The sequence below is a fragment of the Pyrgilauda ruficollis genome, unplaced genomic scaffold (genome assembly GCF_017590135.1).
Source record: "Pyrgilauda ruficollis isolate IOZ18807 unplaced genomic scaffold, ASM1759013v1 scaffold23, whole genome shotgun sequence".
In the NCBI taxonomy this organism is placed as follows: Eukaryota; Metazoa; Chordata; class Aves; order Passeriformes; family Passeridae; genus Pyrgilauda; species Pyrgilauda ruficollis.
This window is the reverse complement of record NW_024522539.1, coordinates 9756231-9784092: the sequence shown is the minus strand read 5'-3', so window position 1 is coordinate 9784092 and position 27862 is coordinate 9756231. Positions and strand designations below refer to the sequence as shown.

Genomic DNA, 27862 nt, shown 5'->3' with positions numbered 1-27862 from the left:
TGGCTCTTTACATGACATTTTCCCCTCCAAGGAAGTTTGTCTTCCGTACTTTTATAAGACCTCTCTCCTCGTGTTTTCTAGAGGAAAGAGCTCATACTACAGTGTTCCATTTACCATGAACACTGGCAAACAAACAGAATGTATTCTTTTATGTTGAAGATTTCCAGCAACTGCTGAACTCCACAACAATTGTCTGCCTTAGGAACTGAGCCGGTGGGCTGGGAGACAGAGAATTATGTCTGTTCATGCCAGAGGACATTGCTTGTCTTAAATGCACCATTTCCCTCAGGCCATCACCTGGACTACCAGTTCATTCCCCAAATCTCCCCTGCCTTTCTTCAGTCACTTATTAAGTCACTGTTTCTTCAGCAGGAAGCCAAATAAATCACTGTTCACTCTGAATATAAGATTGTTCATGTTTAGAGTATTTATTGTGGCAAAACAATTAATAGATTTCTTTTAAAAGATTTTTCCATGTTTAGGAACAAATGGACTCTATGTGAAGAGGGGAAAACTATCTTGTTTTGGAAAGAACACTGACTAAGGACACATGCAAAGTTCAAACATCTTTTAAATAGTTTTCTCCCAAAATGTATCATTAGTTTTGTTCAGCTTTTCTAGTTTGTAAACAACTATGTAATCAATGAAAATATATTCAGCCTACCTTTAAAAAGATGTTTCCAGTATTAAGTGATAATAGTAAAATCATATGCAAGACAAAAATATTAAGATCTAACATGCTTGTCCCTTAACAAGTTCTATTCCAAAATTATATTACATATATTAATTTCAACTTTGTAAATGTTCATAATCTCAAATCTGAGTAGTCAGACAGTGACAAAAAATTATTAAGAAACCGGACAACCTTTCTGTATTGTGAATGCCATTCATTTCAAACATTACTTGCTAGTAAAGTGCTGTTACAAGCAAAATGAAATTGTTAGTGTCTATTGAAAGAAGATGACATTTTAGTAATATTCAAATTGTACTTGTTTTTGGCAAATAGTTAAAAGCATAGACATGTTTGTTTAACCACCCAAAACTAATTCAGTATAAATAATATTGGTTTCAATAATTCTATGCTAAAAGGCACATACTAATGTTCCAGCAGTTCTTTCAAGTGAGCTTTTGTATCTAGAGTTTTAATTGTGCTTTTAAATAGTTACTGATTCAGTATGACCTTGAAAGTGACATTTGTGCATGTCTAAAATACCTTCTCACAAATGAATCTCACACTCTGAAGGTGTAATTTTGTTAAGATTAAGATTATATGTATCTATATAACTATGCTTGTTGATCTCTATAGATCTACATAGATATACACATATACATATATTCATACATACACACACAAAAGAGCTTCTTCTGGAACAGCAGCAGAAAGTGCAGTCTATACTTTTTTGACTTGTCTTCATAATAGATAGTTCAGGTATGAATTGTCTTGGGATTTGTGAGATCCAAGTGATTATTTGTGATACTGCATATGTCCCGTATTACTCTCTTTCCTTACAGGCTGCTTCAAGCTCACTTCACTTCCAGAAGAGATGATTGGCAAATTATTTTCCATGTGATACTGAATAAGATGACCCACACTATCAAATATATGATCTTTGGTTCTCACCTAGTGGAAGGAGCAAAAGAATATATTTAAAGTTAGATTGTTCTTATAACCAGCTGGACAAGAGGCTAACACATTAAAATCAAAAGAAGCTTAAACCACTGAACTCACTTGAGCAGGATCATTAGGCTGTAGACAGCAATTCAGATCTATCCTTTGGCCCACCATTAGCTCACAAGAAAAGTAGTGGTAAAGTAAAAAGATTGTATGTCAAACAGGGCTGATTATGCACAGGGGAAAGAAATAACCTTTTATTTTTCTCCACAGAAAAGAGATATTTTTCCCTAAATCCCATCGAGGATTACTTTTTTGATTTACTCTCTCCTCAGAAATGTCACTCAAGACTGCTCTTCTGAGAAGAAGAAAGTAGAATTGAAGTAACAACAAACCTTTTTTGTATCCAGAAATTCATAATTAAAGATAGGGTTATTTTTTTCTAACACTAACTGTTCTCAGGATGTGTTAAGTGTATACACTAATTATCAGCACCTGGACTAACAGTATTTAAGTTCCTCACTGCTACTTCCACAGTACTTCAGTGTTTACGAGTTTTTGAACTTTCAAACCTACTGTAGCCACTGGCTATATTTAAATTAACCTGGATAGAATCAAATCACTTTCACTTCATGGAATGCACCCATGCATTTTGATTGAAATATCTGAGCAGCACTGAAATTTCATTATATGAAATATTCATACCTTGCCCTCAGGATCCACCAAGAGTAGATGCTTTGCCTGCCCTCCCTGAAGTCCACTGAGGACATACTGACCAGGTGACGTTGTGCTTTCTCGTACCAGAAAATCCCCATCATTGACTAAGAGGCTCTCTGCTGCTTTCCTGTTCAATTTGCCATGGTAACAATCTTCATTCTTTAGCTGTTGCTTTATTTGTGGCAGAACACAGAGACCAGCTGTGTTGCTTGTGGCACTCTGCTGAACAGGTTCCGGTAACTCTAAAATTAAATGAAAGGGAATGTATTGGACACTTCACCTAAAACTTCATCCTAAAAGGATGCAAGCCAATATCTTTAATAGCTTTTAAAAAATTCAAACAATTCAGTCTTGAAGCAAACCAACCTTACAGACTGTAAGAATATGCACACATGAATGCTCATGACCCTCCAGTGCATTAGGCAAAATTATCACACCACCTCTTCCCCTACCTTAGATGGGAAAGCCTTTGGTCGCTAGGCAACAGGGATTAGAAAGAGGAATTTTTCTGATGCTGTACTAGTTTGGGGTTACATTTCTTTGTATGAAAAAGTCAAATCTTCCCTGTAATGACAAGATTTTTGTTGGCTTTTTAGCGCTTTTTTTTTTTTTCCCCCTCAAGATCTTGTTTTTCCTTCTTCCTTAACAAGCTCTGAAGAGATTGTCACAGATCATTGGGAGAGTCATGTTGAGTGGCTCCAGCTATGTGCAGGAATGTAAGACAACATAGCCAATGTAGCCAGAAGGGAAGGATTACAGCATGATGCATTTGCTGTTAAAAAACAAACAATTACCAAATGTACTAAAAAAACTGGGTGGTTTGGGATATAGCCAGTCAGACTGCAAATGATTCACAGGCAGGATTCTTCTAAGGAAAATATGAGGGGATACCACTTCTTCAATGGAATTGTGCAACCTAAGACTCCTCAGGATATAGGCAGTTCCTTTTAGAGCATGAGGCAGTCCCAAGTTGGAAATGTCTCAATGGTCACAGATTTCTTTATTGTGTTTCCTTTATTGTCCAGTCCTTTTTCCACTTTCTTGTGTGGAGCCAACTCTGACAGAGAAAACACTGAGTGGGAAACCATAAAAGGCAAAGCTAATAAAGTATATTCAATAATGAGGACAATCAGTAGCAACTATATAATCATTTAACGGATATCCACCACTTTAAGTCCATAAATCAAGTTTGGACATACATTTAATTGATACCACAGGTCAAACTGTTTGATTTAGAAATTATTGGATGAAATTCAATGGTCACTTATGGAAGAGATGAGAAAAGACAGTCACAATAATCCCACTTTAGCCTTGGATGCTACTGCCTGTGAAGCAAAGGCATCTGAGGTCATTTCCACCTTAGAGTGGTTAAAACCTTGAACATACAGGAGAAGCCTCTTCCTTGAGGCAATGTGCAGTCCCAAGCTCCCATCATCCTAAAGACTTGCTTTTCAATACCTGTGGCACTCCCTTCATTGTCATCAATGAACTACAGAAGATGAAAGGTTACTCTGCATTTTTACCATCACTGTTTCTGCTCTTTAATCCCTTTTCTCTTGAATCTAACAAGGAAAAAGAACAACCAGGATAGATTTCTTCCCCCCATCTTTTCTATATTTCTTATGGAAAACCCTCATCTTTCTGCATGCAGAGAAATGAGAAGCCCCCCTCCTAGCAGTGCTTAGACAGGTATGGCATGGCAAAGGGAACCTACTGGCCTGGCACAGAGGGCTCCCAGGGATCTGTGCTGCTGCTGGACCTCGGGCTGCACAGGCTGCAGAATGCAGGGACTGGGTGTTGATGTAACATGGATCATCAAAGAGATCTGCTTTGTAGGCAGGTTTCAATGAGGTTGCCTCTTTTATTGTCTTCTGTGATCTCTCATCACAATTACCTGTAATTAGTATATAGTATGCAAGTATGCACAGATTTCTTTTTTTTTTTTTTTAACTCAGCTTTAAGTAACTGTAAATGTTGAAATAGGAATGATGTTCTTTTTTATAGCCCACTAAAGTAATTCAGAAGGAAAATAAAAATGCAAATGAACTTATTTTTCCATATGTCTAGAAGGTACCAGGTCCAAAAGTAATTAGAATGAAGTTTTCAGAAATGTTCTGCACTGGTCCAGTTCTGCTTCAATGTCAGCAGTGCACCCCCCACAGACTGGAAAGAAATTAATACATATGCCTCTACAGAAACACCAACCATACATGTTATTTATTTCAAAACCTTTTCCTTCCCCTCTACACCACAAAAAGAGCTTGTGGGAAGCTGAGCAATTCTCTCTCTTGCTATTCTGGTGGAGAAGGGAGAGATGGAGGAGATTGGTGCTTTGAGGCTCTGTGCCTGGAGAGCCCAAGCCACATCTGTCAGGTTAGGATCCAAGCCTAGGAACAGGATAACAGAATATCCCCTGCAGGGTATGAAAATAATAGCACTTCAGCTAGCCAAATAGTAGGCATATTTTTGCTCTTCAACAAACGTTTTATTCATAGATCTATTCATTCATTCTTTTATTTGTTCACCCTTTCTTTGTAGAAACCATTTGATTCTCCTTTCCTTGAATTGGAAATAACACAAGAAACTGAAGCATCCCCTACAGACAGTGTAATGGATCACTTCAGAGCCGTGCAGGTGGGAATTCAGAAAGGACCTCATTGTGCAGTGAAAGAGAGGAGCTGAGGAAATGTGCTCAGGGCATCAGCTGTGGCAAAGGAAGTCCAGAAAGGGACGGAGGCTGATGATCTCCTGGGGTCCCTGAGAGCAGACTTTGCTAAAGGCAAATTGATTCTGGGTACAAAGCTGCCTAAGGCAGGGGAAGGGCACAGTCCCACTGAGAAGCCAGGGATGCTGGAACCAAGGGGCCAGGTTCTGTTGGAAAAAACCGATGCTGATACTTTGGATCTCATTGAGCATTTGTAGGAGAAGGGATATATTCAGAGACAGATAAGTAATGAAGTATCTTCCTTTTTCAAATGGTATGAAGAAAGGGAATAAAACAACAAAGAGTATGAAAGAGAATTAAAAAAACAAAGAGCTACTGTACAGTATCATGAGAAGTAAAATGAGTAAGTCTGCCAGCAGACATGAAGATAGATTAGTGGCCTTTAGAAAAGCTGTAAGGCTTTTTTGTCTGCCCTCCATCTAGGAAACTAAAAATGACCCACTAAGTAGAACACTTTTCACCATTGTATTGAAAGCCAAGGGACAGCTCTTCCAGGCAGCCTGCCCTGGTTAATTCTGCATATGCATGAGAAGGAAAAGAGAGTACATACCCACAGTTTTGTTTTCTTCTGGACAATTTTCATATATATTGATGAAGGTTGGACTGCCTGTCTGTATAAAAATTTTAAAATCAGTCACATAAAGCAGTACCCTAGAAAAACTCAGGTAACTTCAAAACATCCATGCATTAGTTAATAGACATACAGGTAACTAAACATGTTCTTCACCAAAAAATTCCCATCTCCTCAAATAACATTTCACACTGATAATCTTCTTTCTTTAGATGTCACATCTGGACTCCAACCTGAGTGTCATAACTGCCCAGTTATGTATCTAATGTTTAGTATATATGCAGTATAACTCCTAGGTAAGAAAGCTCAGATTTTCTAATAAGTGTCCCTCATCATAAAATCAACTACAGGTATTATGGTTTGAAAGTGAAATGGTTACTAAATTGTTTGAGCAGCACTGAGAGAGAAAGGAAAACCAAAAAGTAACACCTCATGGGAAAAGGGCATTGGCATTTACATGCAGGGTAACTCCGTGCATCAACACTGGTGAGCATCAGGTGCAAACTCTGGACACAGTAAAACATTTTTGGAATTGGAGAACTGTTGGGGACGTGGGGACCTGATATGCAGAGTATGGTTCATGTCAGCAAAAAATGGATGGAGCGGTAGCACAGGAACACAGAGCCCAGGAGCAGTTGCCACCAGACACAACTAACACCTGGGAGCAGCAAGTTTTTAGACAAAGCCAACTGGATTCCAGCAGGCACATCTGAGTGTGCTCCCTCTGAGCAAAGTGGTGGTGCCTTCTTTCCTGTGTGAGGAAATGATGGTGCTCCCAAGGCCTCACACAGCAGACTGAAATCTGTGCAGCCAGTCTGAGCTTGGCTTGTTTTACTCCCTGATTGGTTTTTATTTCCCACTATGCCAGACAAGAGCCACAGATATCTTTCGCTGATTTAACAGAGTTTCTTGAAACAATCCAAGAGTAATGAATATTGCATATATATTGCAATCAGTCAACGTTGTATGTATAAGTTGTAGAGCATAATGGACAGGATGAAATATTTATTAGATCTCAGAATAGGGAGCCAGGAGGTCCCAGATTTTGCAGATGTTCTCTCCAACAAGCCATTTAAATTGGTATCTATTTTCTTCTCAGAGCTAATGAGTGAACAAGGGAATATTACTTGGTCTCCTGAAAGTACTCTGAGGACAAACCAGTTAATATTCAGAAAGTGCTTTGGGATTCAATTATGTACTAAGCATCATTAAATCTAGCCTAAAAAAACCTTTTCCCAGGATAATCAGGACCTGGTTCTGATGTTAATGCCATGCTTTAACACCAGAGAAACATTTTATTATTCATTCCCATAATAGGCAGTGAATATTTATCCCAGCAGATGCTGTACTTACTGAGCAATACTGCTTTTTGCACTGGACAGGACACTTAGCCCTGGGGTCTGTCTGCGTTTTCATCCGCATGTCTAACACTCCACCGGTGGGAGGCTCCTTCCCTGGAATTTCGTTGTAATATTCATGATGATCCTCCCTCTCCTGTGAATTCCCAGCTGATCCATTAGCATTTGCTGCCTCACTGAAAAAAATATGGAGAGAAAAAAAAAGAAGCTCCTGATGTAATCAATTGCTTTCTAGTGTAGGCAAACATCCGCAGTGTCTGCACAACACACGGTACACAAATCCACCATATGGAGGCTGTAAAGGGCTTTGGGCTGGAACTTTCAGAGCTGTTTATTCTTCCAGTTACTTCTTCCTGAATTAAAAATAGTTATGGCCATTTGGGATAAAGGGAGGTACAACCATTTCATTAGCACCAGGCAGTCCAGATATATTTTCAAGTCAAAGAAAAGGTAAGAGGAATCTACTGAAACTTTAGGAATTCCAACACATTGTTCATTAAGGTATCAAAATGCTGACCATAAAACTAATCCTTATGGCTTCTTGACTGAACTCTGTAAATCTAGAGATTGCTGGGGGGTGGCCAGACTTCAAGAGAAAAATTAAAACATCATGGCATTTAGTCAGACAAGCCTGCAACTATTCTAGAAAATCAAATATTACTACCAAAAAAACCCAAAAAAAACCCAAAAGGTAGCTGTCCTCAGAGACATTTACCCTGATTTTAATAGCCACAATCAATATTCTGGCTCAGCTTGAAGGGAACACTGAATGACATGAAGAAGAGCACACAATGTTTTTTTTTGAGCTAAACCAGAATAATGATAGTTTAAATGTACAGCTGATACACTGCAAAACAACTAGGTGCTTCCTGTACTGTCTCCGGTCCCAAAATAAAAAAAAACTCATCTCAAATCTTACTTCTCTGATTAACAAGAGTATAATTGGATAAAAGGCCATGAGCAGGAAAGAGATAAAGTTCAAGTAGTTGATTATGTGATATGCAGTGCAAGTATTTGATTATGTGATTCATAGTTGTTTGGAAGGGAGTGACTCATTCACACAGCAATATCCGACTCCTCTGCCCAAGGACCATTCCAGAGGCTGGCTGTGGGTTATGCTCAAGGAGGAAATCTAATTACCCTGTTCCATTTCTCCCTGCTCCTATGCTGCTTGTGGCATAACCTAGCAGGATTTCTTAGGAATAAAAGGCTTTTCCTCTGGTTATTTTCCCCAGGAAAAACAGCCCAGTTTTAGCCGTGGAATGGCAAGAACCACCATATACATTGAAATAAATATAAACTGAAGTTGCATTTATGCAATAAAACCAGCTCTGCTGTGATGCATTAGGCCCTGTTCCAGTGACACTGCCTGCTCAGGACTCCTGTGCTCAGGGTGCAGGTAAGCAGTGCCACAGCTTTACCTACTCATGCGAAGTAGCAGGCAATCAAATTTGGTGTTACAGTAAAAAGAAGCCTGAGAAAAATAGGCATGGCTAATCTGTGAGGAGAGCCACAAATTAGAGCAAGAATTGTGTCCCCAGTGCAATGGAAGAAGGGTAATTGAAATGGGGAATTGTGGTCCAGAAACTAATCTAGGCCTTGTATTTCAGGCAATGTGCAGAGGACAGGGCTTCCCACTTTAAAATGCCAGGTGGTGGCTGTGTTTATTTCAGTTCATGAGGCTGATGTAAGTTATGCCAGGTGAAAACTGAGGCTGCTGCCAGAACATGAGCAGAATAGCAGAAAGGTGAATCAAAATGGCTTTTTTCCCCACCACACACTTTCCAGAGCTGCAGCAAGCTTAAACTTGGCACAGGTCAGGACTGAGCTCAGTCTCTGTATGTGTGTGTGTGTGTCTGCTATTTATAGAGCTGAACTTACCTGGGCAGAGTAATTTGAAAATTTGTTCAACTTGCATGACTTAAAATAAGGCTGCTTTCTCTAAGGAACAATACAGCTTAATTCTATGTTCTGCACCTGTACAAATGTCACAAAAATCAATGGAGTTCACTGGAGTAAGCTAATTTTAGTGTCTTATACACTGCACATACAGGCATACATTTGAATTATCCTATGTCCAGAAAGCATATTCAAAGCATCTTACTTATGGTTCACTCTTTGTAGTGTACTGTTTTCCTGAAAAGTACTAAAGAGGAGGAAACTGCCAGTTAAGTGACTGAGAATGTGCTGACCTTTCATTAGATGTAACCAGGCTAGATGGGTTCTTCAGGTACTGTCTGAACCGCAGCTCAAAAGCCTGCCCTATGGTGTTGATCACCTCCTGTGCCATCCCATTGGGACATTCCAGGATGTGGCATGCTGAAAAGAAACACCTTACTTTAATTAAGTAAATGCAGTTTATACCAGAAAGTAGAAACTCAAGCTATATTGCTTATAGCAAGGCTCCTACCCCTCCATGGAGGCAGCAGCTGGTACAGCTTTAGTCTGACCTGCAGATTCCCACTTCATTGCACAAAGAACATGACATTTAAAGCCACAGCCTGCATATTATTACCCCTATACATACAGCAAAGGCAGAAATTGTACAGAGCATTGAGCTGAGTTCAGTAGCTTCCTTATTTTGCAACTCAAACAATTCTTTGTTACATACAAATAAAGCAATCATATAAACACGTATAACAATTGGAAGCTTGTTTCAATACCTCTCTGATTAACAGGGTCTTTTGCTACATATGCCACGTAGTCTGTTGTATCCTACAGGAAAGAAGACAACAAATGTCTTGAATATTGTAATTATGAACAATCCTACCACCACAGCACAGCAATTGCATACAGATAGATACATTTTTAGCTTTAAAATGCACATTTCTTTCAGGGAAAAACAACCAGAGGTACAAGCAAAGTAAGCCAAGGAAAATATCAATGACACACTAGTGGCTATCAACACAGCAATTGTCCCATATTCTTTTTCTTCTAAAAAATGCACTAGACAATTTGTCATTCTTTGGGTCTTGAAAACCATGTATTCAATTCCAGCTCTGCAACAGGAGTAGAAACACAACTGCCTCATCAGCAGGCAGTGCTGCTCCTTCCACTGCTCCCATGGAGCTCACAGCCTTTCCCATGTAACACATCAGGGCTGTGTGACTGCTGCTCACAGCTTTTGGCTGGGACAGTCCCTACCAGAATCACTGGAAGATAAAATAGTGCTAGCATACTGCAAAGGACGAGTTTCCAGTGCTCCCAATTGGTAGCAATATGACTGAGTTTTGAAGGCATCTTAGAGAAAAGTTAAACTTTAAAATTACGCAGAATAAAATGGGTATCTGATCTCAATTGCTCCTGCCCAATTTTAGTCTAGCTACAATCAGGTTAAATTACTCTGGATCTCAAAGCTGCTGCTGAGATCAGACAACCTCAGTATAATCAGTTTTCTGTTTCTGATTCTCTTTCTAGCCAGCACTGAAATAATCCTCTTTTTCTAGTCAAATTGAAAAGGGAACTGGAATAGAAAAATTAACATTTCTAATGATACCACAAAAGCAAAGAGTGGTTTGATAATTCAGTGTTACAGTCAAATTGGTGAGGTAATGAATAACATTATTTTAATTATTAAAGATGCATTTTGTTATTTTGGATCTTTAAGGTGGGACAGGGAAAATGCAATTCACAGCTTAAAGGCATGGTTCTCTTGAGAGAAGATGCAATCAGCTGGCAGGAAACAAGGCCCCATTTGCAATATGCACAAAAACAATCATTTAATAATTCACAATGAATGACACAAGAGGCAGGTCTTATGGCCAGCAGAACTTGGCCTAGATTTTTTTTTTTTTTTTAATCTCTAAAGTTAATATCAGTAAAGCAAAGCAAGCTAAATATTTCTTATGTGTCTAGTGAACTCAATTTCCTTCCTTTTCCTTTCAAGTTTTTCTTAAAGTTCATAAATATTTCAGGATAGATATTTTTTAAAATAAATCAGATCTAGGGAGTGACTAGAAACTCAAGTAACTGGAGCGGCACCTGCTATTTTTTGTCTTTTTATATTTATGTAGATGCCTGGATGATTTTGCTTTAAAATAAAGCCAGAATAGGCTTAATTATCAGGCAGAATACTGCTACTCCTTTACAGCCCAGAACAACACTGAACTTCACTTAGACCCTGAATGTGGGGCAGGTGGAAAGACAGGTCCTGTGGAAACTGTGTCCCATTTTAAATGAAAGGGGAATTTTGAAAAAATTACCTGAACAAAACAACAAAATTGCCCCTTCTGTGAAGGGCCATTAGATTTATAGTTACCACTGATGAGCAAGGCCTCTATTTTACATTATCCTCCCAGTAGGAAGTGTCAGCAGCTGCTCCACCGAGCCCATTTCCTGCAGCATATCTGTGTGCACACACCTCTCTCGCTGACCCTGCCATTAAGCACTGACCAAACCCAGCCCTGTGTAGCCTCTGAAATTTGAAGTCACTGTGCAAGACCAGTGCAGGATAATAATATAAAAAACACTAAAAAGGTAAACAAGCCCCAAGGAATTACTTATCCAATCCAGATAGATGCAATCTGGGTTGCTGCTTACAATCATTACAGTGAAGAGTCTGGAACAGAATAAAAACCCTCTGACTCTAAAACATCCATGAGTGCATGGCAGTGAAACTAGGAAGAACAGCCCTATCTGCAGGAAGAAGGTGGTTATGCTACATCTGTCTCATAGGAGCTGTTTGCTTGAGTCAAAATTAATCTAAAAATTTAGAGGTGCCAGTGCTGACAGCTTTTATGACAGGTATTGGAATTGGATCACAGGGACCACTGAACTGATCAGTTCCTATGTTCACATTCTTATTTTCAGATCCCCAAGTCAGAGGGCTTTTGAATGGACTGACACTCACTGATGGGCAATAGGAAAGTTAACTATGTATCTATTAAATAAGCACTGAATCACTATTCCATGTTTCCTTTTCAATGTCAGGCCCCCAGTTTTCTTGTATTATTGCTCATGATCCAGAAGTGCAGTGTACTCTGCTAGTGCTTGTGGAAGGAGAGGATGAAGCAAAGCATTTGCAGGTAACAATTATTACATGAGTTTACTACACCTGCAGAAGTATATTTTATAAATCAATACTTACTGGGTCACCTCCAGAAGCAAATGAGATGGACTGCATATGATGGTTGGCAATAATCTGAAAAGCATAACAGGCTAATTAAACATGCTCTTGGGCCACACGTTAGAAGAGATCAGAACACAGAACAAGCAAGTAAATTCATAACAATCCCATTTATTAATTTATGCATGTATCGTTTAGGAAGGAAAGAGATAAAAATAGGAATATTTTTTACACTACCTATTCATGTTTAGCAATGTCTAGATCCCTGAGTAATCTTCCTTAAAGGGTCTTCAGAATTAATTCAACCACCGACTTCTTGTACCCAAAAGGAAGGAAAACCTGGTATCCTAATCCCCTCCTGGAACAGATGTGCAATGGACAGGAGACCTCTGCACTACAGACAAACCCCTAAGAGCCCCTTGATGCTCAGCATGGCACCAGCTCAGTGCAGCATTCCTCAGAGCCAGTGAGCCAAAATAACCTCCCTGATGTTCCCCTGCTCCAGCTTGGAGCCAAACCTGCTGCTGGCCCGGGATGAGATCACTCAGGAAGTGATACCAACAGCTGAGGGAGGAATTAGGTGGGCAAGACAAAGATCCTTATCATATCTGCCAAGAAGGAAGGGAGCACAGCCCAGTTCCAAGCAAACCCAGGCTCTCAGGAACACACCTCAATGGAGCCTAAAGTCTTTACACAGTATAATTGATTGTACACATGTACTATCCAGCTGTAAAATAGCTTTGAATGACACCAAAGCCAAGCTCTGACTTAATACCTATATCAATTTTTTTTTCCTCCTAGGACTTGTCAGAAACCACAGTCAGGACTAGTGCCTTGTTTATTAGGCACTTTACAGGCAAACACATCCAGAGAAACAGTTTGCCAAGTGCTCAAGGATCCCTCCCCATGGAACACACCATCATGAACAAAAAGGACCTGTGCTGTATGTCAATTCCTCCAAAGTGTTTTTTAAATTCAGCTTCACCAGGCATGCACAGGTCTGCTGAAGGGTGCTGCATTCCCTTTGACAGGCACAGCCTTTCCTCAGAAGCCACAAATGAGGACAAAACTGTAGCATGGACAGAAGGACACTGATTACATGTATCCTACCTGCTGCGTGTCAGCATTAATCAAAGTGAGGCTGCTTGTTGAAATGGTCAGCTTTATGTTCATGCCAGAAAACTGAAGGTTACTTTTGCCAAGTACAGAAGACAGAAACTTCACTGGAGGCTTTGAACAAAGAAAGAAAAGAAAGAGGCTGTCAGCCCAGTCTGTGAGGGGCAGAAACATAAGAAAGTCAAGGAGGTTTTATGGTATCTTGTTGAGACTTTCAATGGAGCAAGGATAATGGCTTGATCAAATGCAAATAGATCTTCTAACAAACATCAGCTCTGAATGCAATACTGGTAGGAATAGGTTTTATGTCAATAATGGGGAAAAAAATCCCAGTGAGCTAAATGTTATAGCTGGCTCAGTAGTTCAGAATGTGCAGTTTTCTTTCTGAACTCTTCTTTGTTTCCAGAGGATGAAGTGTTTCTGAGTAAAGCAAGAAATTCTCTCATGTATTCCTCTTTCAGGAGCAAGTTCATTCTTCTTGAGCTCCACAGCTACAGAAGGAAATCTGTAAGTTCTGCTGGACATAACCCAACAGCAACCACTGATGTTGCCCCTCACTGCATCCCAGTCACTTAATAAAATCCATTGCACACTGCCATTTTAGTTTAATGTGTTTAATTTTTTTTTGTATATATAAATAAGCAGCAGATAATCTTCCAGTGAATTAGCTCCCTCTTGCAAACCAAAAAAAAAAACCAACCCAATTCCAATAGTTTAGCAGCCAAAGCCTAAAACTTATAAAGCACCATGCTGAATTAGCTCCCTCTTGCAAACCAAAAAAAAAAAACAACCCAATTCCAATAGTTTAGCAGTCAAAGCCTAAAACTTCTATAAGCACCATGTACTGCAAGGGCTGGTAGAAGCAGGAACTCTGGGCAAAGCATTAATCCTGAGAAAAATAAAGTAGGGCAGAGCCTCAGCCCCAGACCAAACAGGCTAAACACCCTGCTACCAGCACTTCCATGTTATCCAGGCTGAGTTCAGATGGATTAAAATGCACTAATTCCAGCATGGACTGAAGCCTGTTAGAGAATCATGTATCCAGCTTATCAAAAGCAGATATAGAAAAATAATTGCTGAGCTAAAACAGGATTTACCTTCCGCTTTTTTATAGCTCCATTTGTACCCGACACAGCTTCACACAGTCGGCTTATTGCTTCCCTGCAAATAAAAAATACAGCACAAACCATTGGATCATTTCACATGCACCATCTGTAACAGAGCCAGCAACTCTGCAATTTATTGTTATCGGCCCACTTATAAACTCTTAAATCTTCTGGAAGGTCTCTCACAGCTGTTTTTCCTTCCTAGATCCTCCCACTGTTAAAAAAAACAAAAAAAAAAAAAAAAAAAAAAAAAACAAAAAAACAACCCCAGAAAAAAAACAAGCAAAAGAACTATTTAACAAAATACAGTGATTCAGCAGCCTGGTTTGGATTTTTTTCTTTATCACACCCACCCATTTCATCTTCTGAAAATTTATTTAATAAAAAAACTTCAACCAGAAGACAAGCAACCTAATACTTTCAAAGCCTTTTGTTCAGAATGGTTGATAGGTCCCTTGCATGGCAGGAGGGGCTTCTCCCTGCTTAATCCTTCCTATTTAGCACAGCAGGTGCATGCTGAGTGAGCCCAGCTGAGTTCTCTGATTGACTTTCTGGGGCTTGGGATTTCTTTTCAACAAAAAAAACCAAAAAAAAAAACCCCAAAAAAACCAACAGAAGAAAACCCAAAACAATACCCTTTCTCAAAAAAAAACCCAAAAAAACACAATAACCCAAACAACAGTGGAGGGGTTGGGATGTAAAATCAGCTTCTCCAGTTCCATTTCAGAACTATCAATCCATATCTTTCCATCTCTGGTAGGAACTTCCCAAACTAGACCTTCTCTCTAGCCACCCATTCTCCTCTGCAGGTTCCTCTCAGTTCAGGCAGCAGAAGGGTGAGGCATAAAGCACACACAGTGCCCATTTCTAGATGAAAGATAAATCCACACAGGATAACAGAGTGCTGCGCTGTGCCTGTTTTCCACACTTGAACAAGGCACATTCTGGCCTTTGCTCAGGCAAGTGACTGGTTTGGACACACAGCACAGCACTGATGGCCCTGGTCAAGGTCAGCACAGCTGCTGGGACAAAACCTTTCTGCTGGCAGCTACAGCCTTTCCCTCACTGATAGCTACTGCTTTGAAGCCAACAGGAAAATGGGCTGGGGTGTGCTCAGCAAGTTTCCATAGCCTTGCCTGGACATCCCGGTTGGAGCCGCAGCCCTGGCGTCTCCAGATGCCCTGGCCCTGTCCCACAGGGACTGTAGTGTTCTCAGCCTCTCTCTTGTGGCTGAATTCAGATTTACCTTCCAAAGATGGGATTTTATTTGGTTCCAAAGGGGAAGGGAGTTTGTTTAATTGTTTGTTTGTATTATTGAATTATTATCCAAAGAGGTAATTAGGAAACAAGCTGGTCGGGAAATCTTGTCTGTTTCCAGATCCCAGCGTGTGTGTGGGAGGAAAACACCACTGGCCTTCACCTCCTGAGAAGTATTTAGTCCAGAAGGGCTGAAAAGTGTCAGGAGACCACACAATGACAAGAGGCTCCAGCCAGGTATGTCCCATGAAGGAGTGCTCAGTGAGGAGTGTGGTCCCCAGGACCCTGCAGATGAGAGAGGAAGCAAAGCCAGCCAGCGCGGGTGAACCCCAGAGTCACTGCCCAGTGCCCCTCAGCTGCCACGCCAGTGGCTGCGTGCTGGAAGCACTGAAGATTGTGATACACACTGAGGGAACACACTGAGAAATTCAACCTGGATGCTGTCAAATGAATGGAGACCTCACCCACAGCAACATATAATTGATATTTTCTGAGTGAAAACAGCAGGGAAGAAAAGGGGCCTCATTGTGGGTTACACAAGATCAGAAACCCAGCCTTTTAAACACTGACCCTCTTAGCATTTAAAAGCAAAGTACTTCCCCTACACAACTGAAAATATATTTTATTAAGCAAATTTCTGATACCCTTCTTGGTTAGCTCCTGTTTTATTTAGCTGTTACCAGAAGGAAGGCCAAACATGACCAAAAAAAAAAAAAAAAAAAGAGGAAGACATCCTGCAGGATGATCTTGCAGATTCCAATAATCAGCTTGGAAAATGAGAACTCATCTTCTCATTCAATATTAAAGGAAATTAAAATCAGAGCCAAGACATTAAGGCTACTTGGAGCCTTCAAGTCTAGCCTTACCTAGAAAGAAAACCAGATACAGAACAAATCGGGAAAACAGGGAAGTTGTCTCTTTTGGTGACAAATGAGTTATTGCACGTCAGGCAGCCCATGTGAAATCAAGAGTTGTAGGCAGAGTTGCCAATCACAGAGCCTGTCCTTGTACAAGCCAGTGTGGTGGCTGCCCACTTCACCATGCTCTGAAGCAACTGTCCAGTAAAAAGAAACCAAAAAGTAGCAAACCATTTCCACTTAATAGTTTCTATTACCTGTCTTTGGTAGGGGAAATAGTTGTACAGACAATTCTTCCTGGGTGATTTTCTAAGTGATATAACAAAACTTTACAAATATTATTTGAAAGGTGTGAAAAGCAGGAGTTTGGTAACACTCGCTGCTAAAACTGAACACTTTTTACATGCAGTCATTTCCACAAACTAGAAACTGCACCACACACTAGGAAGAAAAGAAACTCCGGATGCACACATGATAAACCAAAATGAGTGACCCATTTTTGGCATCCATAAGCCTTTAAACCAGCTTTTTGGGATTTTTTTCAGGCCCACTCAGAAGTACAGTCCACAGGTTTTCCCTGGATCCGCAGCCTGGAGTGAGACCTGTGGCAGACACAGCTCCTGCAGCTCCCAGAGCGTGCCCCTGAGGGAGGGTGTCTGTGGGCAGGAACACTGAGCCACTTTGTTTATTGTTCCCCCAAAACAAGAATAAAAGACGAAAGATGGGCTGATGTAAGCAAGCAAGCATGCTGTTGAGGATTTGCTTTTAAGCATCTAGGGCCCTGCCTACACCATGTAACAGAAAGGGATTATGTGGCTCAACAAAGTTGAAATTAATCTTCCAAACAAAGTCAGCCTTCTTCCAGCAGCCCTCCCTGGCTGCACATTTCAGACACCCTTCACCCCTCACTGCCTGACCATTTTTGAGTTTGCAAGTTAATGCCCCAATCCAAGATACAGAATCTCTTTTCCCAGAAATGCCCAAATTTGATGACTAATAACCAGCTTGATTTAACAGAAGTGGGAAATGTGTAAGAGGAAAAGAGCTGAATGGCTGGACAAGAGAAGTGCACATTAGGGTCCAGCAAAGGCAGGACCTGCCACAGCACAAGGGTGACAACCCAAACATGTCTTGTGTCCAGAGCAGCAAGCATTAGGTTAACCATTACAAAAATAAAAATAAAAATACAAAGACCCTCAAGCAGAAGAACCTGTTAGACTTACTGTTATTTTTTGGTGTTACTTTGGTCATCTACATGGAGTTTGAGATCTCAGATTTCTGCAAAATGGGAGAGATGTCCCTAAGAAAAGTCAGGTCAAGGGCAGGCAACAGCAGAGCTGGAAAACTTGCAGTGGAATCTCCTCTGCCAACCTCCTCTCCCCACCACCGAGGGTAAAAGCACCTCAGTGCCCAGCCCTTCTCCTGCTGTGCTGTGGTCATTTGGCCACACAGCACCTCTGCATCCCATGGTCAGCACCAGAGAGGCCACTTTCTGCCTTCCCTGACCATGTGCCTGCCAAGCAACTGAAAATGCAAGTCCAGCAAGCAAACAGAAAGTAAATTCTCCATGTAAACTCCTTTGGACTCCTCACTGCACTTTGGCAAACAAGAGTTTGTTGATCTTTCCAACATTCATGAGAAAGGTAATAATATCAGTGTAATAATATCATGGTATCTTCAGTTTTAGATACCATGAGGTAACTAAGCATGTACATACACATAAAGCAAGGCAGGATGCAGACATAACTAGAGACCCTTTCTACATCACTTTAAAACAGAAGATGCCTCTTTGTTTAATGAAATGCCATCAAAGTAAAAATATTTTTTACCCCAATTCAAATAACAGGCATGGTTAAAATGGGGTAATTTCCAGCAGCTCCTTGGTTGGTGCATTGTGCATGTGTCTATAAACTTACTCCCCCGAGAGAACAATAGGGGAATAATCAATGTTATCTTTGCTCCAGTCAGCTTGTCATCGATTGAACTTTAAAGTCTGCATGTGTGAGCTCAGCACTTCAGCATTTGGTTTGCAAACAGTTTAAGTTTTGAATTTCTCATGCACAAAAGAGCCCGTTAAGGTCAGCAGTGGCATTTTTTTTAGGTGATGGAAACATTTCCATTGTTAAGTTTTGACACAGTTCTGCTTAACAAAACCTTACTATCTAGCCCAAATTTAAGTTGGCAAGCTCTTGTCACGCAGTAATTCATATTCATTATTTTCCTGACAAACCAGCCAAAGCTTTGTTCTGTTAGCACAGCAGCACACACACCTCTTGCAAACAGGAGATAACCTTGCCCTCTGGCTGAGCTGTGAAGAACACAGTGGCCTGGGCTGGGTGTACTACATGGCTCTTCTTGGTGTGTGAAGGACCTGCCTGAGGGAAGTATATTGGTATCTCAGGCACTTCTTCATACACACATGCAGGAACTGGGTGTGTGCTTATACCAGTTGTACATGTCAATAACTGCTGGTTTTGAATATAAAACAAACAGGACAGCTTTCAAGTGAAGTCTATAGGCATTGAAGGATTCATGTTTTTCTGTTCCTTTCAGCTGGTAAGTCTGAGAGCCAGCAGGTATAGATGTAACACTAATCCCTTCACCTTGGTTTCCTTTCTCCATGAATTTTTGGATACAAATTTGAGGAAGCAAAACAGCATCTGAAAATCTCCCTCCAGCAGGAAGAAGGAGCTGGGCAGGCACAGAAAGCCTCAACCACACTCCTGGCATCCTCAACACGAACTATGCTAGAAAAGCAGCTGAGAGGACAAGGGAACATGTCTAAGGCCAGGTGAAGACAACCTGCAGCCACCCACCTCTCCAAAAAGCTGTTGAGTGGCTGCTGGGGCTGCCTGACACTTGTCCTGACTGGTGGACCATGAGCACTCAGAGCTGGAGAGAAGGTGATTGTTTTGAAAATTCAAACACTCCCGCACTGCCAGACTTACAAGAATAAATGAAAAAAGAAAATTGTGCTTTTCTATTTCTGACAGGACATTTCAGCCACCCCACAGGCACAGGAGTATTAACAATCTACACCCAGAAACTGGCAATAACCTGCAACAGAAGTTGCAAAGTTCTCAAAAGACCACAAAATATTTCACGTTTTAACCACATCCCCAGCTGTATCTGAGAATGAAACATTAATCTTTTTCTGATTTGCAGCCTAAAAACTTAGGCTTGCAGTACAGATGGAAACAGCTGTATTTCAACATGTTTTCCTTGTGATTCCACTTCCAGCTGAGGCTGGTCTTGGTGCAGATGGGGTCAAGCGATGTCATACATCTGATGACCTTGATGACCTTGCTGGATTGAGGGACTGATGGCACTTTCTGCATCAGGTGGGAAGAGGCATGACAGAGAGACCCATGAGGGTCCTGACTCTCCAGCCTGGCCCAGCAGCACCAGTGGATTTCCCCCGTGCCCTGGGAGAGCCGTGCAGGCAGCGCTGAGCCACGTGCACAGCCCAGCTGCTGCTGGTCCCCAGCTGGCTGGGGATGTCTGCTCTGTGCTGCCACTGCAGGGGGAGGCTCTCTGAGCAAGCACTGGGAGAGAAATTACGTCTGTGCCTGAAACAATTCATTTTCCAATGCAAATAGCCTATTGTAATGATCAAATAATTCAAATCATCACTTAGGAAAAGACAAAACAAAACATGCAAACTCCTATTCAGAATTGTCTCAGAGCTTGGCACGCACCCTCAGCTTTATACAAAAATTAGCACTTGGGCTTTTCATTCTTGGTCTGAATCTCAGTTTTACACCACCTACCTGGTGACTTGTGTTCGTGTGCCAAAGTCCAGAGATCTCATTGACTGCAGCACTTCAATACAGCCCATGTACTATGGAAAACAGAAAGAGAAAAGGGAGGACTGTTAATATCTGGTACACAAGTAAGAGGAGGATCACAGGAGGAAGCAAATGTGATTATTGTCCACTAAGTTTATGCAGAACCACAGTCTAAATGGAAAATCAAATCAGCCATCCTAAAGCTGCTTCCTAAATAGATCTTGTTTTACTAAAAGTGTAGAGAAGAGCAATAAAGATACCAATGGCTTAAACACCATAGCACAAAAAAAAAATAAAAAATAAAAAAAAAAAAAAAAGGCAAAGCACTCTGGGAATACAAAATCCAATTATTCCTTTTTTTTTTCCATTTCTGCTTACTCTCACTTATTAGCCTGTGACACTGAGCTGGGAGGAATACATGAGGAAATACTGGAGAGAACAGAGTCCTCAGGAACAGAGAGGCTCTGGAAGCCCCTCGAGACCAATGCACTCAGAGCCCCCATGCAGAAGAGCTGAGTGTCCCTTCAGAGAGTAGGAGGCATTACAGGCCACAAGGAAAACCACTGGCTCCACACTGCTCCATGTCTGATGACAAATAACCTCTGCAGAAGATGAAGGATGTGAAGTTGCAATTCCAGCTCATAGCAACAGCCCTTAAGAGCCTACACTATAAACTGACCTGCTTTAAATTAAAGGCTGACTGCCACACTTCTGTTGTATGGGACAGAGCTGAGGCTTTTTCTATACTCATTTGGGATTTGTATAATACTAATTCTCAGAAATATCAAGGATGTGATGGAATATCCTCAACCATATCTTACTAATCCTTCAGCATTTCTATGGATGTCAATCTCTCTGTTGTTGAAGCAGTCTGATCTCTTCATTTCAACAGGCTGGCACAGGTCTGGCTCTCTCATTTTTCCTCTTGGGACCATCCTGCAGTGCTCACACAGTGCCCAAGGGCTGCAGTCACAGCATGCCTGTGCAGACCTCTCCTGCAGGAAGTCAAAGCCTCTGGGACACAGAGACAACTTGGAAAACCCAGGCAGGGTCAGGCATACCCTGTCCCTTATCTGAATGGATGGAGGAGGCATTCTGTGTCAGAGAGAGGTACCATATTTAGTTCCTCTGCCTCACTTTGCCTGTAAATCAATTTTTCTGCTGGGCCATTCAGAGAGGGTTGGATTTAGGTATCTGTTTCAGCTTTGGAGACTTTCAGAAATAAGTGTGTGAAAAAGAGAATGTTATATGTGCAGTCAGGGATTCCACAACAATTGTTGTATTATCCCTATTTTGCTTTTTTTACAGATAGCAATGTAACCCTTGGGAGAACTCCAGAATTAGGTCAGAGACCTGGAAGGACATCAATAAGAATCTGAAAGGTTGGCAGAACTGCTTCCCTAATGAACATTTAATGACTTTGAGAGCTAGCTGCCTTGTTAAAGATATTCCTGCTTAACAGGAACAAAACAAATGTGGAAAATATGTCTAGAGCCCCAGCTTGTAGCACAGCAACGACCTCTGATCCTACAGTATAAGGTCAAGCATCCTGTAAGCTGGTTGGCTGCTCCTCTATCCTTGAAAAAAGAAAAATTTAGAGAAGTAGGTGAGTCATATGCTGACAAGTGAGTCCCCATTGCATCCTGAACAGATGCGTGGGAAGCTACTCTAAGCAAAGATGAAAAATCAATATTAGGTTTTTGCATAAGTGACCCTGAGTGAAGCTGAACTTATCAATGATTCACAAAAGACCTTTTTTTTTTTTTTCCTTATAAAAGCCTGAGTAGGGAAGTGCATTAACATGGCACCTCACTGCATCTCTCATTTATTTTAGCTGTCATTGGTTATCTGAACTGGCACAGCTGGAAATGGCTGAACCTTCACATCGCAGTACGAGGGCACAGAGAACCAGCAGAGCCTTGGGCAGGGGGACAATGTGGGGCTGGGGCAGAGCAAGTCAGGGTCACAGAGCCGGGGAGAAGCTTATGGAGCACACAAAAGGACAATGGGATACCAGAAGCCTATTCAAGAAAACAAAAGATGCTCTCCAAGGAGGAAAAAAATTAACAATAAACAAAAATATTAACCCTTCCATAGCAAAATATGAAAAGCAGCACAACCAACGCATGACAGGAAGGGGAAGGCATAAGAGAAGAATAATGTTTGTCTCAGAGACTTCTGCACCCAAACTCCAGTTCAGGTGATGCCCCCACTCCCCACCCTGTCCACCCCGAACAGCACATGCCAGGAAAACATAAATGGGCTTCTCTGGTGATGCAGGGTCAAGGCCAGCTCCATCTTTCCTGCTGCAGGGAAGGTTAAAGAAAACATGAGCAGGGCAGCAACCACAGGTGCCTGGGAGTGGAAGCCACAGCAGCCCACAGCTCTTGCTCCAGTGCAAGCTATTCACCAGGTGCTTTTGTGAAAACCGGGTCCAAAGGTGGTGTACAGGGAGGGGTGTTCATCTTCTGAAGCCCACAGAGAGGGGCAAGACCCAGTTCACTGAGCTGCTAGGCAAGCTGGGGGAAGCTGGACACAGGCCCAAGGGTGCACTAACCAGCCTGGGGCAACAAGCACAGATGTAACTGCAGAATTCAGCTACCTATAGAAAAATAGAACAGCAACAGTGAAACAAGCCAAGTGCTGAAGACCTGACATCACTAATGAAAGAGGATGCTGAACCCACTGTTCTGTCAGCAGCAGGATGGAGAGCTCTTGCCAAGACAAGCAGCAGCTCTTAGGAAGGGAAGGAAAGGAAATACTCACTGGCCCCTGCTGGAAAGGGAACGGCCCCACTAATGGCAAAATGTGCAGAGATATCCCATCTGCCTGCAAAGGGCTGTGAGAGCACTGGCACCTGGGACTGCTTTGTCCCTTGGTGTTTGAGCACACAGGGTGATCTGGGGCTGGCTTGCGTTTCCCCACACCACCAGGAGAGAACAGCAGTTATTGAAGATGCACACACCTTTTCACATCTATTTATGTGAGATGACAGAAAGTGACTGCAAACAGGATGAGGGGAGGAGATGAGAAGGCACCAGGCAGGGTCCGTGTGAATAAGCAGCACATGGCAGGACAATGCAAAGTGCCAGGCTCAGGAACCTGTTGTGAGATTTCTCTGCTTTCACACTAGCAGGAAGGTAAAGTGCTGTCTTCCCTCCATGCACAACACCAGAAGCCAGCCAGGGATGTGGGGAAGTAGCAAAGCATGATTGCTGTAGTTTTTGTAGGGAAGTTTTCTCAGCCCTTCCTTAGATGCTGCCTGTGGTAGCCTTGGGCTGAGAAAGTCGCTGTGTCCACTGGAAAGTAGGGACCACCAGAGCTCCCCTGGCAGTGGCACTGCTCCTGCCAGCACACAGACTGCACTGTGCCAGTCAGCTCAGCTGCTCATCCTGCCTCACACAGCAGGGCTTACTGGGCTGGGGTGAGTGCTCTGTAACTCTGTAAGCAGCCACTAGTCAGGCAGCTAATGAAGATCTTTGGCCCAGGTTTGCGCCCTGCCAGACATTCAATTGGCTCATTCCTCAGCCTGAACCACACTGGTTTCCTCCAGCAAACACCAACCCCATCCAGACCCTAAAGCAAAGCCAGCAGAACCTCTGCCATCCCCAGCACAGGAAGCAGAGAGGCCAAGGCAGCCCACAGCAGCAGTGCACACCACTGCAGATGTGGGTGGTAGCCCCAGGGCACCTGTGAGACAGCACAAAATCCAGGCAGAACCAGCTGGAAAACAACTAGCTACCTTCAAGGATTAAGAGAGCCCATTAAAGACCATTAAGCACAAACCCACACCCTCCCAGTAGTTTGTCAGTGCTAGCCTAACTCTCCTCATGTTCTTGCCCTGCTCTCATCTCCCCCCCGCAGCAGCAGCGGTGCAGGCAGACAGACAGACAGACAGGCCCTTGGTCTGTTCCGCTCCTCATGCCCACGCAGCACAGCCTCTTCCCTGAGGGCAGCAAGCCAGGGCTTTTTGTGAAGAACAGCTTTTGATAAATGAAAATTTTTCTGGGAAAGTCTGACCCTTTCATTCACAGGTTTTCAATTTTTAAATATATCCGGGGATGGGGGGGGAAGCCCCAGGGAAAAATCATAAATACAGACATATAGAAATATTTTAGTTTTGTTTTCTGAAAAAAACACTTTCTGCAGCACTGCACTGAAGCCAGGTCTCTAACAGAATCGTTCCAACCCACCCTGTCCCTGTTCTCCGGCTGTGATAAAGCAAACAGCCTGAACACACGCAGGTTCCTGAGGGATCGATTCCCGGAGAGGCGAGTGCCCCGCAGGCGGTGCCGGGCCGCATTCCCGTGGGACGAGGATTCAGGGCTCCCCAAACCCCAAACCCCAAACCCGAGCCCGGCACAGGCAGCACCGCCCCGGCACCCCCGGCTCATGATTCACAGCTGCGGCTCCGAAGCCGTGAATCACCGGAGCCCGTCTCCTTCCTGCGAGAGCCCGGCCCTGCACACGCGTGTAGTCATTTATCCACCACGGCCATGCACAGCAGCTCTCCGGGGGCAGGGGCAGGGTGCTGCGCGCCACGGAAGTGGCTGCAGCTGAAATACCACAATATTTCCCTGCCCTGAACATGGAAGAGCCGCTGGTGGCAACCTAGGACCAGGAAAGGGCTGTGCTGGACCCCCTTCCCCGCACAGAGGCAAGGAGCAACTGCTCCGGGCTGACCTGTCACATCCTCCAGGGACACTGTGCAGGGCACTGGTGCCCACGTGTGCTTTCAGGGTGCAGTTCACGTAACTCTGAACTACCATGCTGGAAATGGTCAGGGTCCTTTTAATCTAGAGACATGTGACTGATTTTAGACATATATGAATGGCATATCATTCATATCTGTATGCATTCAACCGTCAAACCAGTAGCAGAGGATCAACCTGTACATTGCTAAAAGCCCTTTAAGACACAGGATGCTGCAAACAACCCTTACCATATTATTTTAAAGTATCTGGCAATAGTATTTCCTTTTCATATTTTAGTTAAATATTTTTTTAAAACCAATCATCTTTCAAAGACTCATGCTTTGATTTAAGCTCAGGTACAGAGCCTTACTCCATGTTAGATCCAGTAAACATCATCCTTGCTGTTCTCAGAGAAACCACTGATGCAGGACAGTGCTGAGAGACAGATCTTATCCTCCTTCTCAGCAGCAGCCACTTCCCTGGCACTCCCCAACAAGCAAGAGAGGATAGCAAGTGCCTCTTGGAATATTCCTCAGGCTCATCACAGCCATAACAAACACCAGCAGGAAAGATAAGTGCCATGACCACTATGGGTACTATTCAGAGACAAGCTCAGCTCCAGATGGGCAGCATTGTGGGAAGGTTTTTAACAGGGAGAATGTTTTTAATGGGTAGAAGGTTTTTAACGGGTAGAACAAGGACATGGTAAATATCCACCTTGTAAAGGCTGCAGCAATCTGCATACAAAGTATGTTTTGAAACACAACAGCATGAGTTGTCCAGGCTTCTCTTAAAATATTAGTATTTGGGCTCTTTGTTACTTGCCCTTTGGGAGCATTTTGGGGGACCAGGTGCTATTATGGGTCTCAGCTTCCTCAGCAGGCCCGGGTGACACGTGGCTGTGACACAGGTGCCCTGCCACCACCAGTCAAGCCCAGCCACAGCTGCCTCCCCAGGGGATGCAATGGGCCCAGCATGGCCCCTTTTTAAAATAACACCAAGAAATTTCCTGCCTCAGTCCAGTCTGCAGGGGACAGCTTCTGCCCTACGACATTTCTTTGATTCACCTCATTACTGTAGATCCTCTCCATGTAATTGCTGAATCCTCCTCATACTCTGATTAAGCTGCTAAGGCCAAAGATCTCTGGCAGCAGCAGTCCCAATAACGTAGACCTGACCTGCCTCCTAATAGGGTCTCTGTGGAGATCCCAGTAATCCCATACCCCAACAGGGCACAAGAAGCTGCATGGGGAGAGTGAGTGCCTCCAGACACACAGGAGGGAGGGCAAGGGCCAGGGCTAGAGGGTAAGGATTGGAAGCAGCTCGCCCAGCCCTTGGTCTCTTGGCCCCGCTTTGCCTTCAGGTGAGACCATCCCTCTGCACCGTGATCCTGCCATGCTGCAGCCCTGGCCACTTCCCAGCCCTTCTGAGGCTTCATCACCAAATCCTGAAGAAGCCTGTTGGTCTCTGGGGAAATGAGTACCTGGCTCCTGCTCTCACCTTGCACATCCTCTGATGCTGAAACACCCGGACCCCCATGTTACTTATTTACCAATTTGCTGCTGCTATTGAAAGGGCTAGTTGAAAAAACCACCAAGATTTTGGCTGGGACATGTCCACAATGTTCTTGCAGCTCTCCTTGGGCTGGTTCCTGCAGGCCCACAGCCATAGGAGAAACATATCCAGGAAGATGAAGGGAAAAAACATCTCCTTGTTGCATTGTGGTACTCCTGCCAGTGAACCCCTTCTGAGATATTGCCCACAAAAGGAAGACCAGCAGAAAACCGTACTAGAAATACAACATGGGCAACACCTGCCCCACAGCCTCCCTGACAAATATGTCAGCAGCATGGGCCAGAACGCACCTAATGCCTGGAGCCGCTCTCTGCGAGGGATGGGAGGCCCTTTCATGGGCCTCCTTTTCCCTCCAACATGCAGAGTAACCCGTTTTAGCTGCAGCTCAGCAGCACTCCTCAGAGAGTCTACAGACAGTCCTTTGGAATTGGATGTTGTGTTACCTCTGGAAGCAGCTGGGGTGCTTTTAGCTCCCTCAGCGCAATGCCACAGCCCTATGTACACCAGAAGATAGGAAATACATGGGAGAACTCATTGGTTTGGGGCATGGACTCTAGAGGCAGGAAAATGGAGGTCACCCAGCAGCCAGCTGAGCAGTTTGCTTTGTCAGAGAATGGAAGCCCATGGAGAAGTACTCACCCGCACGCTGTAGGTGGTTCCTGGCTCCTGGCTGTACGTGCTGTCACTGCTCTGGGCCAGGCCCCTGTCCTGCCTGCCCACAGCAGCGGCCTCCTCAGCGCAGTCCCCCGCTGCCTTTGGCACTGGGAACAGTTTGTCCAGCTCGGGCTGGGGGTACGAGGCCGACAGGCAGCTGATCTCAGGCGAGGCTGGGCTGCTCGGGATGGTAACGCACTCCGTGAGTTTAATTCGTGGCACCTCTTTGGTTCCCAGGCAGAAGCTTTTCAGGCCCGGCAGATTTGACGGGTTGGCAAGTTTAATGTTGGCCATCCGGGGGATCAGCGTGCACAGCGTGGTGCAGGTGTCCTGTGGCCCCAAGGAGACATCTTCTGTCAGTAAAGTGGGTGTTGAAGAATGGGAAGAGGAGGAAGAACCTTTGATATTTAAAGACGTATTTTGTGTACCTTCATCTAGGGAGGTTATGGAATCATTCCTGAACCGGCTGTACTTAGACCTGTGCAGCATTCCTGGATGTCTGAATAACCCTACATACAGGACGTGTCCACCGAGGCTCTGCTGGCTGCGTTCTCTCATAGCCTTGGCAGGTCTGTAACTGGATATTCTTGCATAAATTAGCTCTTGTAGATAAATTATATGGAAATCAAGCAAGTCAATTTTCAAAACAGAAACCTACTGGATATTTTTGCTGACTCCCTCTTGAATGGTTTATTTTCCTCAAAGATCAAGGCTTAAAACTGCATGGACATCTGGCATTTTGTAAGCAGAAATAAAAGCAGCATACA

General features: G+C 43.2%; 1 protein-coding gene across 1 annotated transcript; it reads right to left on the bottom strand.

The window, feature by feature from the left end:
- Positions 1–483: 483 nt before the first annotated feature.
- Positions 484–27862, bottom strand: SHC4 (SHC adaptor protein 4). Its single transcript, XM_041469073.1, has 12 exons — positions 27081–27862; positions 20155–20225; positions 14262–14325; positions 13159–13278; positions 12070–12123; positions 9647–9698; positions 9176–9302; positions 6979–7159; positions 5605–5665; positions 4044–4223; positions 2318–2571; positions 484–1621 (listed from the first exon to the last, which is right to left on the bottom strand). Exons 1-12 carry the CDS (start codon positions 27651–27653, stop codon positions 1466–1468), a joined length of 1893 nt encoding a protein of 630 aa, XP_041325007.1. The 5' UTR covers positions 27654–27862; the 3' UTR covers positions 484–1465.

Coding starts and splice junctions, on each gene's coding strand:
- SHC4 (XM_041469073.1), bottom strand. CDS start 27,653: ATGAGAGAACGCAGCCAGCAGAGCCTCGGTGGACACGTCCTGTATGTA. Junction 7,160..9,175: donor CTGGTTACATCTAATGAAAG/GTCAGCACATTC, acceptor TATTTTTTTCAG/TGAGGCAGCAAATGCTAATG. Junction 4,224..5,604: donor AGAAGAAAACAAAACTGTGG/GTATGTACTCTC, acceptor TACTAATTACAG/GTAATTGTGATGAGAGATCA.